General features: G+C 38.0%; 1 protein-coding gene across 2 annotated transcripts; it reads right to left on the reverse strand.

Moving 5' to 3' along the window:
* Positions 1-5,952: 5,952 nt before the first annotated feature.
* LOC143876069 (DNA-directed RNA polymerase I subunit rpa49-like) lies at positions 5,953-16,342 on the reverse strand. 2 transcript variants are annotated; one of them, XM_077377681.1, is made up of 5 exons: positions 16,217-16,342; positions 14,626-15,026; positions 12,976-13,107; positions 11,448-11,777; positions 5,953-6,636 (listed from the first exon to the last, which is right to left on the reverse strand). In XM_077377681.1, the coding sequence occupies exons 2-5, from the start codon at positions 14,998-15,000 to the stop codon at positions 6,202-6,204; spliced, it is 1,272 nt and encodes a 423-aa protein (XP_077233796.1). In that variant the 5' UTR covers positions 15,001-15,026; positions 16,217-16,342; the 3' UTR covers positions 5,953-6,201. The 2 variants fall into 2 exon arrangements, with proteins under 2 accessions (XP_077233796.1, XP_077233795.1); XM_077377680.1 differs by lacking the exon at positions 16,217-16,342 and having other exon boundaries at positions 14,626-15,130.
* Positions 16,343-17,366: the final 1,024 nt, after the last annotated feature.

Genomic DNA, 17,366 nt, shown 5'->3' on the forward strand with positions numbered 1-17,366 from the left:
GCGGATAAGTTATCAGCTGCAGCGGCTAGCTTTCCCGGTGGACGGGACACATTTACCCGATGGATCAAGGCATCTGATCGCTTTTAAGAATGGCCATATTCCTCAGGGCATCAACGACACTATAATGACTCTCATTCCCAAGCAAGACCGGGCTGTAAACCTCACTCACTTCCGGCTCCTCCGGTTTTCGGTTGTGGCTACGGTAAAGGTTACAAGTGAGGTTACGCGAACTGTGCCTGTCTGATGGAGCCGCCCCTCTTTTTTCATGGAGGTGGGCTGGATTGAATCCTTCGCGATGGAAATGCCCTCTTCCATGGACCTGCAAGCAACGGCAAGCCCGGAACTGAAGGACGGAACATAAGGAGTAGGCTGAAAAGCCTACGTAGATGTGAAAGTCATTGCCTTATTTATGTGTTGGCCGCCCCCCGCCCTACTAATTCCTTATTTTTAGTAAGGTATCATTCCAGTTTCAGTCCCTATGAAATAACAAATTTTTTCGCACGTGCGTTATTCTCATTGAAAAATACTGGATTTATATCCACAATATTCTCATTACTGAAATTGAAACACATTAAAATTCAACGCTTGGGAATTCCTAGAGACTGAGCAACTAAGTTGAGTTCTATTTCTAGCTTTTTTGATAGCTATATATTTCGCCATTAAAGCTTTCTGGTCCAGGCCATCTCTCAGGCTTACACAAGTCTAATTCTTCCGCTACCGATATTGGATCTGAGAAGTAAGCAATCAAAGGGATGCCATTAGTTTAATTAAAAGGCACACTTCTATTTTCTCTCCTGTCCCCTTCTTATGGGCTTTGATTCCTCCCCTCTTCTCGGAGAGCAAGAAAGGCACGGCTGGTTTCGTAGATGGAGTACATGGGCCCAGGAAGGACCCCTGGCGAGAAGACGGCTCACGGCTTGCATGTACAAGATCGTGTATGGAGACAGCGGAGACTACTAGGGTATGGTACTTCCTGGTAAAGTCAAGCTCTCTTCGCTATTTTCTTAGGTGCCTCCATGAGGTAGTCTACCCGCTTTCGCAGATGAGCCTCTCATTTTGAATTCTTGGGTTCAGGAATTCCTCTATAACTTAAGTGACACAATAAAAGCTTTTTCTATTCTTTTATTAACTGATTTATGTATCGGATTCCACTCGCCTTATGGTTGGGAACTAATGATTGGCTCGATCTACAAAGATTTTGGATTTTCGCAAGTCGGAAGTCGGAAGGCAAGTCGTCCCTAGTCGCAGAAGCCTTTGATTAGTAAGGGGCAGGCAAGTCCCAAGTTCGAAGTCCGAAGTCAGGAGTCGTAAGTCCCTAGTCACTAGTCGGAAGTCGGAAAGCTAGTCGTGCCAAGTCCAGAGTCTGCTGTCCGGAGCCTTTGATTAGTAGGGGGTGGGCAAGTCCCCATTCCGCTCTCAAGTCGGAAAGCATAAATATCTCTTCCCGGAACTGGTAAATCAACTATACTAACAATGTAGGCACACGTTGGCACAGTTCTGTAAATAAGAGATGTCTCATCCGGTTGATCCATCCGGATAAACGAGTGGAAAAGTGGAACCGGGGGGAACTTTCAAGAAAAGCCTTTACCGACATAGAAAGGACGAGAGATGAACCGTTCAATCGTTCGTTTTCCAGTTCCTCCAATGGTCATATATAAAATGGATCCTTTTTTCTTGATTCTTCTTCAACAGTAAGATTGGTATCGAGAAGCTGGTAGGGTCACTTGGGTAATCTGTCTTAAGTGTAGTAATCACCTTTACCGCTCTTTATATTAAAATATAGAAAGGATACAACTGGTAAGCTACTTGCTTGTGTAGAGGGAGCGCTCTCCGGGCTTTCACTGGTCCTTTGTTATATGCCAACTGATGTCGCATTGCCAACAACCCTTGAAGGGCGCGTTGGCGCGCGCACATAGGCAGAATTCAAGAAAGACACCTACTGGAAAGACCATCCTTCTCTCCAGCCGGGATTGCCATGGGGATTACAACAACCCATATGTCTTATATAATCGATAAGTAAGGCGCGCGTTAGCGCGATTCTTCCTGAAGCACTTCAAAAAAGTGCTATAAGTGGCGCCCCTATCACGCCCTTATTAGTATGTATTTGAAGCTAGGCTGACCATCAGATACCGACATCTTCTAACATTACCGACCTTCAAATATCGGGTTTTCATAAATTTAACATAAAATAAAAGCTCTTTTCATCATAAGAAACAACCAGATTTCCGACCTCCGTTTAATCCAATTTTAAATTGCATGGTCTTCTCACATCATTATTTTCTCCGCCAGCCCCTCTTGGACAAAATCCAAGCCCTATTCACTCTGGCGTCATGAAGGACCGCGAGACGCCTTTCTTTGCCCGACATACTCTGCCGTCTTTGTAGAGTAAGTCGTCTAGCCGGCTGTAGCCATCTGCCGTCTGCAGTCGGGCCGTCTTCTCCCAGACACCTTTCGACGTCCCTCCGAGTACTCCGCCTTCCTTTGCTATCCCTACCTCTACTTCCTTTCCCGCGGCGTTTTTTTTGCAAAGACGATTGATCTTGTTGATTTTGTAGTTCGCTCAGTAGATCCTTCGTTGAAGCAGCGGCTTACTTACTTTTCATAGGCTGATCCGAATTAGGCTTAGGCTTTTTAGGTCTTCTACGCGCAGGCATACCCTTTCTTTCTTCTAGCTAGGGTGGGGACATGGATCTTCCATTACTCAAGCTAGCAAAAAGCTAGCTCTAGGCCCGGCCCTTCTCCTCTTCTAGACCTTTGAACAGACTCTCTCTTTAACGGCTTATTCGGCAGCTGGGTAGAGGTAGTATTATCCTATTACTACAGGGTTTTCCTGCGACACTAATATCTTAAGCATTGAGCTAGAGTTGACGGCCCCCCATTAGTAAGGCTAGTGATGATTGGTGTGAAGTCAATTCTTCAATAGTACTATACTAATAAGGGCTAATAGGGGCATACGAGCATGCCGCCTACCGCCTATCGTCAGTAAGCCAGCCCCCTTAGCAGCGGTTGAGTCGTTGCGTTCGGTCCCTCGCCCTCACTCCGCTCGCCTCACTGCACTGCTCCGGACGGAAGCACTCTAGCAGGGAGAGGTTTGTTTCCGACTTCCTTCGCCCTCTCGGTTTAGTCATTCAGTTTCGGTCCCATGCGGGAATCGAACCCAGGGTATGGCATTATCTGTCTTGACCATAAAGTAAATTCCTCCTATCCGATCGATAGCCCCCTCTAATAGTCGTAATACTGATATAGTATAGGGCCAAAAGTCATCAAAATTTCAATTTTGGAAACCTCTTTCTTACTGAAAATGCTGTTTCATCGAAAATCCCCGGGAAAATTGATTCTTTCGATTTGAAAGGTAGGCAGGAATCCCTAGAAAAAGAGTGACCTCTTAGCTCCGAAGAAATGGCTAGCCAAATTTGGCAATTCATGGAAGCCGGCATAGGTGGTGGTGAAAGGCTTTCTCTTGCGAAAGAGCGGCAACTTGAGATCGAGTCGAGACCAGTGGCTGACCCGACAGAGATTGAGTCTTGTTATGCCAAACAAACTGGCCTGTGGTGACTGCTCGATGGAGCCGTTGCCCCACCCTGCCGGAAATCGTCTTGCTTGTAGGTGTACCCTAAGGGAGCTTTGGGTGCGGACTGTGAGTTTTCCAGAGGGATGCTCCAGTTTCTTTGGTCGAGGACGGGGGCCAAAGACAGTGTAAGTTGGGTTGGGTTCCCAGAAATAATAAAATATTACTTTAAGGATAATAATTGACTTTGGGTTGTGAATTTGTCAAGAAGGGCAACATACGAGGACTCTGATCATGTCAGAAGGGTATTAGGGTTTTTTTTCCACCCGTTTTTTGAAGAATCGCCCGTGTATGATGATTGTTTTAAAAAGTACGCGAAATTCATAATTTCTCGAAACTATTACCCCCATTCCGTACTTTGTCATGTTTTACGGATTGCACTAACTCAGCTTGTCTTTTCTTTTCGAATTTGCTTGTGAAAGCTTTTTTGAAAAGACAAGATGGATTAGTGAAATTATTATGGTTGTGCTGATATCGTTTCCATTTTTTTTGTTTTTTTTCTTCTGTTTTTTATGCTATTATATAGAAAAAACGTGCATGGTGATCAGGACAGTTTATCTCACAAGCCAAGGATACCTCATTAGTAAGATTGAGGAATGCAAAAATCAAAAGCATAAAGTTACAAACTTGTATTGAAAAGAAGAAATCTCTAAAAAAATCAGAACTTCATTTGTCCCATTTTGAACTTCAAAAATTCACGAACAACCCTAAAATTCTTGTATATAATAATTGGTATTTGCTAGCGTCCATCGCGGAAGGCATTTCGCGGATGGTCTGTTGCATGTGAGAGCAGCCACGTTGATGGATAAATGAATGAAGACAAAATCTATTGAAAAGTGAGCCTATGTGGTGGCTGCTCTCACATGCAACACACCATCCACGAAATGCCTTCCTCGATGGACGCTAGCAAATCCCATTCAATATATACCCAAGTGTATTGTTAACTCATATTAGAAGAAATGAACGTAAAGTTTGTATGTAATCATGTTAACACCTCCATTGGGGTTGATTTCAAATAAAGTCTATGTAAAAGAGGAGAGATTTGAATGGCCATGAATGAGTAGTGTGAGAAGTGGCTAAAACACAAGGAAAAAAATCAGTCATAATTTGGTTCCATGCTTTTCAGGGTTTTTCTTACTCTGTGTCTAGGTTCTATTTAAGTTGTACACAGTTATAACTTATATCTTAGTGTTGGAGGGATAACGTTTGTCATAGATATGAAAAGAAAAGAAAAGAAAATATGGGTCACTGAGGTCTGGGTCACGATCGTGAATAATTTAGGACCTACCCTGTCTTGATTACAGGGAAAACATTTCTGATGGAAAATGATATGATCATCTTTATTCTGGAGGGGTTTTATCTTAAATTGAAGGTCCCTCTATGTAAAAATTGAATTCGTTAAAGTTATCCTTTTCTTGTACTAAAAAAGTAGGAAATTTTAGAAATATTTTTCCTTTCCAAACTTTTCCAGAAAATTCCTGCAATCGAAACAAGGCCTTAGGATATGAATCTGATGGACAGGTTAGGAATCATTGTGCCCAAATTTATAATGGTTTTTTTTTCTGGAATGATCATTTAATTTATAATGATACCCCTCTAAATAAACAATTACTATAACATTTCCAATCGAAAAAACTTTCCTAAGAAAAAAAATTCAACAAGAAATGTTTTTCCCCCAATCCAAAAAGCCCCTTAGTAACTAACCATAATGATGGGAGGGGGGGGGGGGGGGGGTGTTGTTGAGAAACTTCAGCCAATGTGGGGAGAAACTTCAGCCAATGTGGGGTCCCCAGTAGCACACTTGGGCCATGTTTGACAACCATGAAAAATTATTCCATGGAATATTGGTGGGCTCAATTGTGTGAGAGGGACAGCAGAGGCAGTGTGAGGCACGACTCAGCGGGAGCACAAAAAAATGGTGAAAAGAAAATACCTACAATAAATTGGTTTTTAGTTTTCCTGCTTCTTAGGAGTTTTTTATGCTCCCCTCACTCCCACCACCCTCAAAACTTTTCCATCTCTCACAACTGGCCCTATGAAAATTCAATAGAATATGTTTTCAACATCGTCAAACATGGCCTTTAACTTCATAAAATACAGGAGCTTGGGTCATGGTACCCAAATCCAACCTGGCCAAAGAGAGTCACCCAAGCAACCTACCAGTATAGCACTGACCTCTGAACATTGGGCCTCACCTTGAATGGGTAACATTACAACAATTGTCCACACAGCTAAAATCAGCAGCACAACCAGCAGTGCTTTTTGACAAAATACAGAAGACCTTGTATTTATAAACTCAATCGACTACTCGAAAAAAAATGAATTTGAGTCAACCAAGAGAGTCTGCGTAAAGGGGGCGACTTTCTCTTAGGACACCAAAATGATTTAGTAGAAAACCCAATAAAAATTTGATTGAATACTTCAAAATCTAATCATATCATAAGATTCTAGAACTTGAAAAAACTTGGAGCAATAAACAGAACTTACAGTCAACCTTAAGGCCCTCATCAACCAACTTTAGAGTTTAAAAAACTTGATATGTAAGTGTGAACATATATGAGAATGATAGTGCTTCAATCTCCCATGAACATGGATCATGCGTAAAAATCATACCTCGTAATAATGGAATGCTTCTACCTCCGCTTTATCCGCTTTGTCCTCAGCTCTGGAAATTCCAGAGGTACCGGAAGGGTAACTATGATAGATTTTTTCACATTTGAAAGCTTGCAACCCAGGTTCTGATAGTGCAGTCTCAATTGCATGGGTTTCATCTTCAAGTCCTTTGCAATATCAGATATTTCAGTCTCAAACCCATCCACAAAAAGTGTGAGGACTAAGATGTAGCTTATGAGAAGATCTAACTTTTCGTTAGAAAGTTTGTCTGCTTCGGAATTCACAAACAGTTTGACAAACTTCTGAAATATAGTGATGGGTATATTGTGGTATTTTCCAGAATTATTGTGGAATCGCTGCATAGACTTCTGAGAATGGCTTGGTAGATTCATAAACATTATAAGGTGAGTCATGTATGAGAATATACAAGCAAGTTTCTTCTTTCCATCGTCATCCTGTAAAATTTGATATTCTAATTTAGTTAAAGAAGCACAAAATCAGTCATAGAGAAGCTGGAATGGTAAAAAAATTAAAAAGCAATTGCATTAGGTCACAGGTTTTTAAGTGGATATTAAAAAACTAAAATTATATAATAAAAGGAGGTGGGATATGTGGTGAAAAAGTAGTTAAATTGTAGCCAATGTAAATCGTGCATTCGCTGGCATCAGTAGAATTCCATAAATTCCTGAGAAAACTATTTGTGACAACGTCCAACTGATTTTGAATAACAAATCTGGGCCCATGATTAGCTGCATCAAACTCAGAAATCTGTTGGCAAATTTCGTAGTTGATCGTGAGTACACAGACAACACTCTAACCACCATGATGATATAACAATACCCTCTGATTTATTACAATTGATGTGTTGTATACCATGTTGACATGCTTATTAGACTAATATTTATTTATATTGCTTCCTATTATTTATATAATTTATTTCTGATGCATCTTTAATTATTTGAGTACATTATTTTATGTCTTGTAATTCATATGTTAAAATGTATGCAATAAAATATTTTTATAAAATTATCAATTTAACTGCAACGCAAGCAAAATAACTTCAGGAACTATACTGACAGTCTCAAGGTGAAAAGAGAATGTAAAGGTAAGCAAGCAAAACATACATGTGATGACCTTGCAAATATTAATAACTAATATTAACAAGAGATTTGCTAGCGTCCATCACATAAGGCATTTCGCGGATGGTCTGTTGCATCTCACAGCAGCCACCTCGTGAATGAAGACAACAGCTTTAGTCTCCATTCACGAGGTGGGTGGTCTGACATGCGACAGACCAGCCGCGAAATGCCTTTTGCGATGGACGCTAGCAATTCTCTATTAACAATATATCCCTTAATACTTTCTTGGCCTCAACCAAAAGATTAATAAGACCAAATCAATAATCAGCAGAATTAATATTAGTGGAGTTCTAGTTGATACACTGACCCAATCCTCTAGGTCTAGGTGAACCCTTTTTTCCCATTTAGTAGTTAGGGAATCCCGTGAAAGATAGTGACCTCAGCTCCCATGAATGAAAACCGGTGGTGGAGACACTTAAATCTTGATTATGTAATTGGAAAGGAAAAACTTCTCGTTGATCAGGCAGACTACCATCCTAAGAATGCTTCTACCTAATATTTTAAAATAATATTAGCCTTTGGAAGGTTTCTCTTCTAGCGACTATTTGGGTGTTATGGAAAGAGTGTAATGCTCGAGTTTTCAAAGGATATTCCAAAAGCTCGCTACTCCTCTACAGCAAGGCGATTGCGTGTACCCTTTCTTGGGTGAGGACATTACCTAGCTTTCAGTTTGTGACTGCTCATGACTTATGGTATGGGTGGAAAGAAATTTGTTTTGACATAGAGAGAATGCCTAAGATTAACCAAGTGTGGGAACCTCCTCCTCACGGGTTTCTTAAACTTAACTTTGATGGCTCTAGCCTGGGCAATCCAGGTCTAGCAGGAATTGGGGGCATTCTAAGAGATGAGATCAGCGATGTGAGATGGGCTTTTAGAGGTCCCATTGGGGAAGCAGATGCCAATGAAGCTGAGGTGCGTGCAGCCCATCATGGAATTAGGCTCCTTCAGGCTGAGAATTTAAAAAAGGTAGTCATCGAAGGGGACTCCCTTAATGTTATTAGATGGCTGTGTGGTTCTATATCGGTTCCTTGGAGATTTGCCCCTTTTTTCGACGAAATAAAGGACAGGGTGGGCGATGCTACAATCTCTTTCATTCATGTCAAGAAGTCAGCAAATGAAGTGGCTGATAGATTGGCTAGGGAGGGTGTGGCAAGGGCGAAAGTAGAACAATTTGACTTTCTCCCTCCTTGATTTGCCTGTTTCTTTTTTTCTTTATTGTATTTTCTTTCATGCTTTCGCTAAAGACTTTCTCGGTCTTTTTTTTTTTTTTTTAATGGAATCTTTTGCCATTTCAAAAAAAATAATATTATTCTATGTCCAGCATTACCATTCCCGTGGTTAATAAGATCAAGAGAATTCCAAGGAATATTCTTTAAAATGATGACCCTCTGTTTAAAAGTTTTCATATGCATAATTGACAATTTATCCAAAAGGAAACTATGGTCTCAAAATAAAATGCATGAGACAAAATTTCGCTTTGCTAACGAAAAATGTTGGAAATTATTTTCCAATACTAAATATCAGTGAGCCAGAACAATCTATTGTAATTTGTAAATAGCAAGTGTCTAATACATTTCCCCAGTTATGGAAATGTAATGCGAAAGATCCTCTGTATAGAACTCTAGGAAATTAGAGTTCAATTTTTCCATAAAACAATGTAGATTCAACGTGAGTGACAGGGCCAAGACTTTCTTTTGCTTGATAATCGATGTGGGGATTCTAAACTTGCAACTGACTTTACCGATCTTTTAAATAAGGCTAGGAACGAAGCGACGCAGGGTTGTCTCGGTATTAAATTATCTTGACTAGATAGGACCAGAAAAGGTTCTTACCCTGATTTTAATGGAAGGACTGCCCCCTTAAGATCCTCTAACAAATTCTTGCTTCTTTTGGCCAAACTTTGAGATTTGTACATTTCATCATCTGTTTTCAAGTGTTATTGATATTTCATCACTGGTTTTCAAAGAAGAGTGTTATTGATATTTCATCATCGGTTTTCAAAGAATATTGTCATTGAGGCCCCTGATCATTATGGTAATTTTTCGATTAAATTATTTTGTTGTTACCCCAATAACTAGTTTGGTGCATAATAGCCATACATTGGGATTCTTCTCCTCTACCTTTTTGTGGATGGCCATGGAAATTCAAGTCCTCGTCATTGGAACTCAATTGCAAAAGCGACATAGTAGTGAGATGCTTACTGAATGTTCTGTGATTTTTGGAGAAAATCCCTGAGCATATTTTTTATTGTTGATTGGTGAGCTCAGATCTATATGACCTTTTGTATCTGTTCAATAAATATTTTCCAGTAGCCGAGTTTCCAAAAAGTGTGACCTCTAAAATGGGAGCAACGTCCTATAGGCAACAAAAGATCGAATTGTTTACGAAACACCCTTCTCACTCCCGCTATTTGACTTATTTGGAAAGGAACTCTAGTCTGAAACAGGAAGACAATCAGGTTATTAATGTTTTAAACTTATAATTATCAGAGCCTTTGAAAAAGCTTCAAAATTTTGTTTATTGATATTGATTCAAATATATTAATGTCTGATCGGGTTGACGTTTGTAAGGATTGTGATCCTTCTAAAAGGGCTTGATGGTTTGATTGCTCCTCCTAAAGATTGGCTTAAACTCAACTTAATGGTAACAACAGTCACTCATAATCATTATTTTTGATAGTTTCAAAAAAAATCCTTCTAAAAGGGCTTGATGGTTTGATTGCTCCTCCTAAAGATTGGCTTAAACTCAACTTAATGGTAACAACAGTCACTCATAATCATTATTTTTGATAGTTTCAAAAAAATAAAAAAATAAAAAAAAATCATTATTTTTGAAAATCTTATGAATTACAATTCAAATCAAATCTTATGGATTTCGATTTGAATCTCATGATTAAATCTTAATTGTCTGAATCTTGAGATCTTCAATTCATGTGATCTATCTTAATTAAGTTTTGTATAAAAGAAAATAAGACATTCTTTCGGAAGACCTCCCCTTCCATTCATTTGTGTTAGAAAAAAGCCTTTGAAAACTCTCTCGTGAGAAAGAAGAAGACAAATGAGAAATTCGAATGAATCAAAGCAGTTTCAGCCAACCAAGTAGAGTGCATGTGATTGAAGGCATTACTTACATCGACAAGAGACCTAATTTTTTGGGCACACCCTATCTATGTGAGGGCCCATCAAATGAATGCTTTGGATCACCCAAACAATGTGGCCCCCACTGTATTTTAAGACCACGGAGTAGATAAGTTATCTACTCAAGGGAGTAGGAACTCTTTTCTCATATATAAATATGAATGAATCTTTCAATTTATGGTTTAATTTATGATCAGATACGATTTACTCCTATTATGCATGATTCTAACGATAGATGGTCTTGGAGTATACAGATCCATGCGATGAGGATCACACAATCGATGATGAGGTCAAAGCAGCATGTTTGGAGTACGATGCTTGGCAAACAGTAGGTGCTCTAAAGTCTGAATTGAAGGTGACTCTTCAACTGCTACAAATTGTCTTGAGAAAGGCTCCAAGCATCTTTGGTCATTACTTAGTCTATTAAGAGAGATGGAGAACATCATCATGGGGCTTGCTGAGTGTTTATTCCCTCACATCCATAGAAGAAAATTCTAAGGCCAATAGATTACAGACTTCAGTGTAATATGTAAAGAAGCTAAACTGTGACATCACATGCAGTCATAAATATTATGTTTTTTTTCTTTTTCTTTTGCTATTCCTTGTTTTATTTTTGTGTTGGCCTTTCTAGTGCCTCTTTTCTATGTTCGTTTTTATCTTAAATAAAATACCTGTTGGAAAAAGAAAAAAAAAACCACAAAAAATCCAAAAGGAATGGAAAAGAAATGCACCAACCACCCAACAATAAACTAACACCAAGATGAGAGCAAATAATCAAAGACTGAAACTAGTAGTATCTGCAAATGTAGATTGTGTCAAGAATTGAAGTAATTAAAATAAGTTCAAACAGCAGTCATAATTTAAAAAAAACAATAAAAAAAATCCTCCTCCTAATTCAAGGTAGTGATTAAAAAAATTGTCTTGGCATATGAAAAAATGATTAAAAAATGGACAAACACATTACATAAAACCAAAGTGCATAAGTCGTACCTGAACCTCCCCAAGTTTATGAATTCGATTAGAGACAAAAGTCGGATAAGCATTCTGCTGCCAAAATTCCGTTGATAAAGCTGCATCTTCTGCTACTTGCATAAGCTCTAGAACATCAGAAAGGTGGTCATGTTCCACTTTGAGAATAATCTTGTCCAACAGATAAGCTTTATCAGGGGTAGTGGCAGTTTCATCGTGGGGTGGAATATTGCGAGCACCATACACAGTGGCATCAGCAGCTGCCTCCACATTGATTCTAATATCCTCAATTAAATCTTTCTGAGCCTCAAGATCGCCCTCTTTCAGGCGCAGTGAATCCCATTTGCGAGCCTTTTTTTATCGGGCCAGAAGATAAGAATGTCAGAGTAGCAAAACATGTTAAATAAAGAAATAAATCACATGCTCTCTTTGACAGCATGTAACCTCATTTAAATACAGTGATTCTTGTTAGTTAAGCAAGACATATCCCAATCGCAGATTGTTCGAGGTTTCATGGGAGAAAGAGAGAGATGAGAGAAGTGAGAGAGAAAGAGAGGTATCTTCTCCCTCTCACAGAATATATTATATATACATGCGTCACTAGGGTTATACATGAAACTATGAAAGGACCAGAATACCTCTAGTTGGTTAATTAAATTAAATCATTCCTCTAACTTGTTTTGTTACTGGCTTGATGGAGGCATTTCAGAATGTCAAGATACAATGATATTTTTCCATTAAAATTAAAAGAAATTACTGATTCTGCTATCCAATTCACACTTCGAAGTTCTTAAGTCACAAAGTCCAAGCAAAATCAAGAGGGAAACTGTGCATAACTTAAGTAACTACCTACAGTTTACACATATCAGGTTGGAATAAGTTGATAAGATTGATAACTAATTGCTAACCCCTTGTTGCTACTGAATGCCTTAGAGGAAGAGGTGGAGGCAAAGTATGTTGAACATTGCCATAGGAATTTCCCGGATCTTCCCCAAAGTTGTTATCAATGAAGGATGCTATTGATGTGCAACCTGGCTAGGAATGCACCAACATGGAGGAATATTTCCATCTTTGGAGAGTTCCCGACTTAATAACTGTGACTCAGGTTACTCATACTCACAGGGATGACATATAAAACAGAATCTTCAGATAAACATGGGAAAGATTGTACACGTCTTCTCTATGGAGCTCAATAAAGCTCCAATACACCCATCTGTTTCAGATATTTCAACATCTCAAGGTCTTCAGTTTGTTTTAAAGTTTAAAGGATATTCTGATCCCACATTTTGGCTAATGAATTCCACTTTTTCAAATTATTCATAAAAAAGAGAAGAAGAAGTGTTTGAAAATCATCAACAAAATTGTACATGAGTTTTCAGGCTTTTCTTTTCAGTTAATTTTCATCCACAGAGAAAAGAATAATATGAAGAAGTTGGAACATATTTACCACAAGAGATGGATGGGCATGTCTGAACCAATGGATAAGAAATCCCCATGACAAATGCAATAATCCACAGCAATTATAAAAAGAAAAGTGGTGCAGTTATACCTTTCTTATATCCTTCTTTGTTCCATAGAGGTTAGTGAGGTCTCTCATTTTGTTTGCTTGCTTTTCTGCAATAGGGTCCTCTTCATTTAACTCCTTAGGAGGTTCTCTTACTCTTGGTTCCAGCCTAAAGATCTGCATGTAACCTCTAAGGTCAAACACAATGATGCCAAGTCACTAGATACCTAGGCATGTAAATTAATATACTACCAATTAAATATGGAACAACACGTACCAGTGAAGCCAATGTAGTAGGATCTATAGAATATGAAACAAAAACCAATCATCATAATACTAGGAGGAAACTAAAGATACGATTCATCGTAAAAGAGAGTTAATAGCATCAAAACTACGTAGAACAATTTCCATCCTCTAAGGCTGGCAGGCCTACCAAGGCTTGGTACCAGACACCAGCAAGCCCTCTGTAAGAAAATTCAACTGAAATCAAAGTTTATATTGATTCAATTGAAACAAAATAACCTTGGCTAGTAATCTCCAAACCTGAAGGATACCAAACACAGCAGCACCTTTATAAGGTGAATGTAGGTAAAACACTAGAGATTCTACAGATAACCTATCAAAAAAGAAAAAACTGAAACATTTTACATTACCCTCAGTTCCTAACACATCATATAAATTTGATGACTTGGTCACTCTAAACTCCACTAGAATGACTTGACTAGGCTTAGACTGGATCAAAATTGAGAAAAACACATTTCAAGATAGATTTGGTAAAAGGCCCAAGGAGACTATGCCATTCTTTAATCTTTATAGTGTCATAACTCAATCCTACTCTGGCATCAAATCCCTTTGCAATAGAGAAAAACAACAGACTAATATTTCATCATGAAATTATGAGTTTCAAGCTCCTTGTGACTTGTACTCCAATTTTATGAATAACATGATAGCCTCATTTTAGTTGATAATCAACGCATATGCATCTACAGCATAGTCCATTTTTTTGCCATAAAACCTGCAGATAGTTGCTAAAAGACCACAATATTACTACTAGAGTTTTTATATTAAGAATTCAACATATGCTTTGATAGCAATATCTACAACTAGAAATTAAAGAGTTATATTGCTATCAGTTAAACTTCCATATCGCAAATACTTTAAAATTTAACATGTTTTTTCAGGATTCCTATGCCATGAAACGTAAATGCCATTCATTCTAAACCATCAATATTGCAAACAAGCAGCAATACAACCTTTTTTTACATATTGATCCAAGGAAGCACTTATCCTAACATATTGTAAAATTCTTTTATCATTACAAAAATTATGTTTTTGTAATACTCATATCTTTAACATTTCGAAGAAAAGGTTTTAACTTTTACATGTAATCAAGGGTTCAAACTTGGATACATGGATTTTATAAATCTGGGATTGTAAAATCATGAATTTTACAAGTTAAAACATGGATTATTTTAAGTAAAAACCTGAATTTTATAAGCGAAAACCTGGATTTTATAATCTAGGATCATATAAAATCCAAGTTTTAGCTTATAAATTCAAGGTTTTAGCTTATAACATCAAGGTTTTAGTTTGTAAAATCCAGTATATTACAGTCCTAGATTACAAAATCTATGTATCCAAACAGTTTCTTAGTGAATGCGAAAAAGAAAGAGTGAAAAAGATGAAGAAAATTACCTTGTTTGCAGCAATTGGAACAATCTTGAGAGATTGTTTATCTTTGTCCAAAATCCCTAGGGCATAAGAACAGAGCTGAGGAAGGGCAGCTTCGCCAGAATAACTCGTACCGACGAACTCGACTTTGGATTGGTTAGGGCTTACGAGGACTTGCAGGAAGTTCTTGTTCTTGTGCCTGAAAACCCTAACTTTAGGGTTAGGGTTAGGGTTTTCTTCGTCATCGGCATCAGATTTACGGCTATTTTGGGGATCAAAACCTGATGGAAAATAGCCAACGATGGGAGGGATTTTGTCGTTGGTTTCGGAGAGACTCTGGATCTTAACATCGAGTCTCTTTCTCTTCTTCTTTTTTTCGTTCACCATATCTCCCTCCATTTTTGTATTTCTAGGGTTTTGGAGATCTATAAATGGAGAGCTGATCTTGTAATTTTTTTAGGGTAGGAAAAATATTAGCAAAAAGGGTAAGTATTTTCTTTTTATTCTTCTTCTGCTTCTTCTTCCGGGTGTAGGCTTGATATAAACAAATTGTCACAAAAAGGTTGAACAATAACAATGCCAATCAAATTGTCACAAATATAGAGTTGCTAAGATAGAATTGCCAAGATATAAATTAGGCAACAAACATAGACTTGACATAAAAACTACATATGTAACAAGCGGATAGTGCTCAACAACAAGAGGAAGAAGCCCAAAAAAAAAAAAGACTAAGAAAGATGATAATGCAACAATAGAATGACAAATCCAAGTAAACAAAAAAGTGTAAACAAAAAGAGCAAGTCAAGGCCGAGCTTCCCAATAGACATTCAAATCCCAAATATAACAAAGATCTCAAAGACGGGCAAGTAAATCAAGTTACCGCAAGGGGTGAAAGAAATTTGTTCACTTTTGTTTCATGTGAAGAAATTTATTTTGAATAACTAGGGAAAAAACAGGATAAAATAACAGAGAAAAACAGAGGTTTCAATCACAAAAATCTATATAACACAAAAACACCACCAAAATAAAGGAATCAAACATACCCACCACCAAGATCCCAAAAAAAAAAAATCTCAGTACCTTTCGATTTCGAAAAACCCTATTTCAAGGAAATGAAATAGGGTTAAACTCACAAAGCTCAGTACAACAAAATCACAAAAATAAACACCAGCAAAATGCATTGTACAGAAACCCCCAAGCAAAGACATACCAACAAACCCCTTTTATGCCTATTTTTAGCATAAAAAGTAAAAAAAAGCAACCAAAACCCGCAATAAAGAAATCCCTAAATCTAAAAAAAAACCCAACAAACCTAGAGCTTGGATTATCGGTTCTTAGACTCGGAAAAGAGGGAGAATGAAACTTTATTTCAATTTTATGAAACCCGAAATAGGGTTTCTGTAAATATTCTCAAATAGGGTTTCTCAAAAACATGAAATAGGATTTCTCAAATCAATTTTACAGAGCTATTTATAGAAACCTATTTTAGATTTACTAAATTAGGTTTATAGAAACCCTATTTCAGATTGGAGAAGATGAGCACAAGGGTTTCAAAAAAAAAATGAAAGAATGGGGAAGAGAGACAAGAAACAGAGAAGAGAGAGAGAGGATGTACCGTGAGCGAGGTTGGAGACGAGGCGAGGTCGGAGATGAGGCTTTTTCGCCACAGTGGGAGGTTGGAGATGACAAAGTTGTTTGTCTTTTTTTTTTCTCCACACAGCTACGATCGGGGAAACTTGAGAGATAGTAGGCTTTTCCGATAGTTTGTAACGGAAATGGGATGCGAGAAAAGTCGCAGAAAAGTCTTTTCCACGTGATTTATTTCATTTTCCACGTTTGATAAAATAGTTTCCGAGGAAACTAAAAGAACACCACAAATATCAGTTTCCGCGGAAAAATATAGGGGTTTCCCCGGAAACCCAACGGGAAAGGAAACAAGAGAACACAGCGTTAGGGTTACGAAATTATTTCTTAAACTATAGTTCTCGGTGATATTTTCACCCACCCTGCAGTATGCATTCGCCCCACTTTTAACGTGATTTGACGTCAAAGTATAAGTGGGGCGAATGCGTAGTACAGTGGGGTGAAAATATTATCTCCCATACCGTACTACAGTGGGGTTGAAAATATTATCTCCCATAAAAAATAAAAAAATAAAAGGGGGGCGAATGCATAGTACAGAGGAGGGTGAAAATATTATCTCCCATACCGTAATACAAAAAAAAAATATAAGACAAAAAAATATAATAGGGGCGAATGTGTAGGAAGTGGGGTGAAAATATTAAAATATAAGGGGGGCGAATGTGTAGGAAGGGGGGTGAAAATATTAAAATATAAGGGGGTCGAATGCATAGGAAAGGGGGTGAAAATATTAAAATATAAGGGGGGCGAATGCATAGGAAGGGAGGTGAAAATATTATCTCTGGAAGCTTTTCCCATTAGAGCCAGGTTTTGATCTCTGAGGGTGCGTTCGGCAACCATTCTCTTCATTCTCATTTTAGAATCAAGAATGAGAATGAATTTTTTTGTTTGCTTCTGGCGATAGAATTGCGTTCGGCAAACTCATTTCCAAGAATGAATTTTTTGTTTTTTAGAGCAGAATGGTGTTCGGTTCTGACAAAAAAGAATGTATTTTGATTCTTTAACAGATTTACATGGATCAAATCAATAAAATTTTGACCCCTCTAAAATAGTCAATGACATGGTTCTTACTCTGTTAATGGAGGCTGCAACTCGAGTCGGGTTGGGTTAGGTTGAGGCCAACC

This window comes from Tasmannia lanceolata, unplaced genomic scaffold (genome assembly GCF_043159265.1).
Source record: "Tasmannia lanceolata isolate RefF3 unplaced genomic scaffold, GAP_Taslan_0.1 ptg000004l, whole genome shotgun sequence".
Taxonomy (NCBI): Eukaryota; Viridiplantae; Streptophyta; class Magnoliopsida; order Canellales; family Winteraceae; genus Tasmannia; species Tasmannia lanceolata.

What these genes read in the sequence shown, in the direction of transcription:
- LOC143876069 (XM_077377681.1), bottom strand. Translation starts at nt 15,000, where the DNA reads ATGGAGGGAGATATGGTGAACGAAAAAAAGAAGAAGAGAAAGAGACTC. An exon ending in TTCCAATTGCTGCAAACAAG is followed by an intron (nt 13,108 to 14,625) that starts GTAATTTTCTTC and finishes GGTTACATGCAG; the next exon opens with ATCTTTAGGCTGGAACCAAG. An exon ending in ATAAACTTGGGGAGGTTCAG is followed by an intron (nt 6,637 to 11,447) that starts GTACGACTTATG and finishes CAAATTTTACAG; the next exon opens with GATGACGATGGAAAGAAGAA.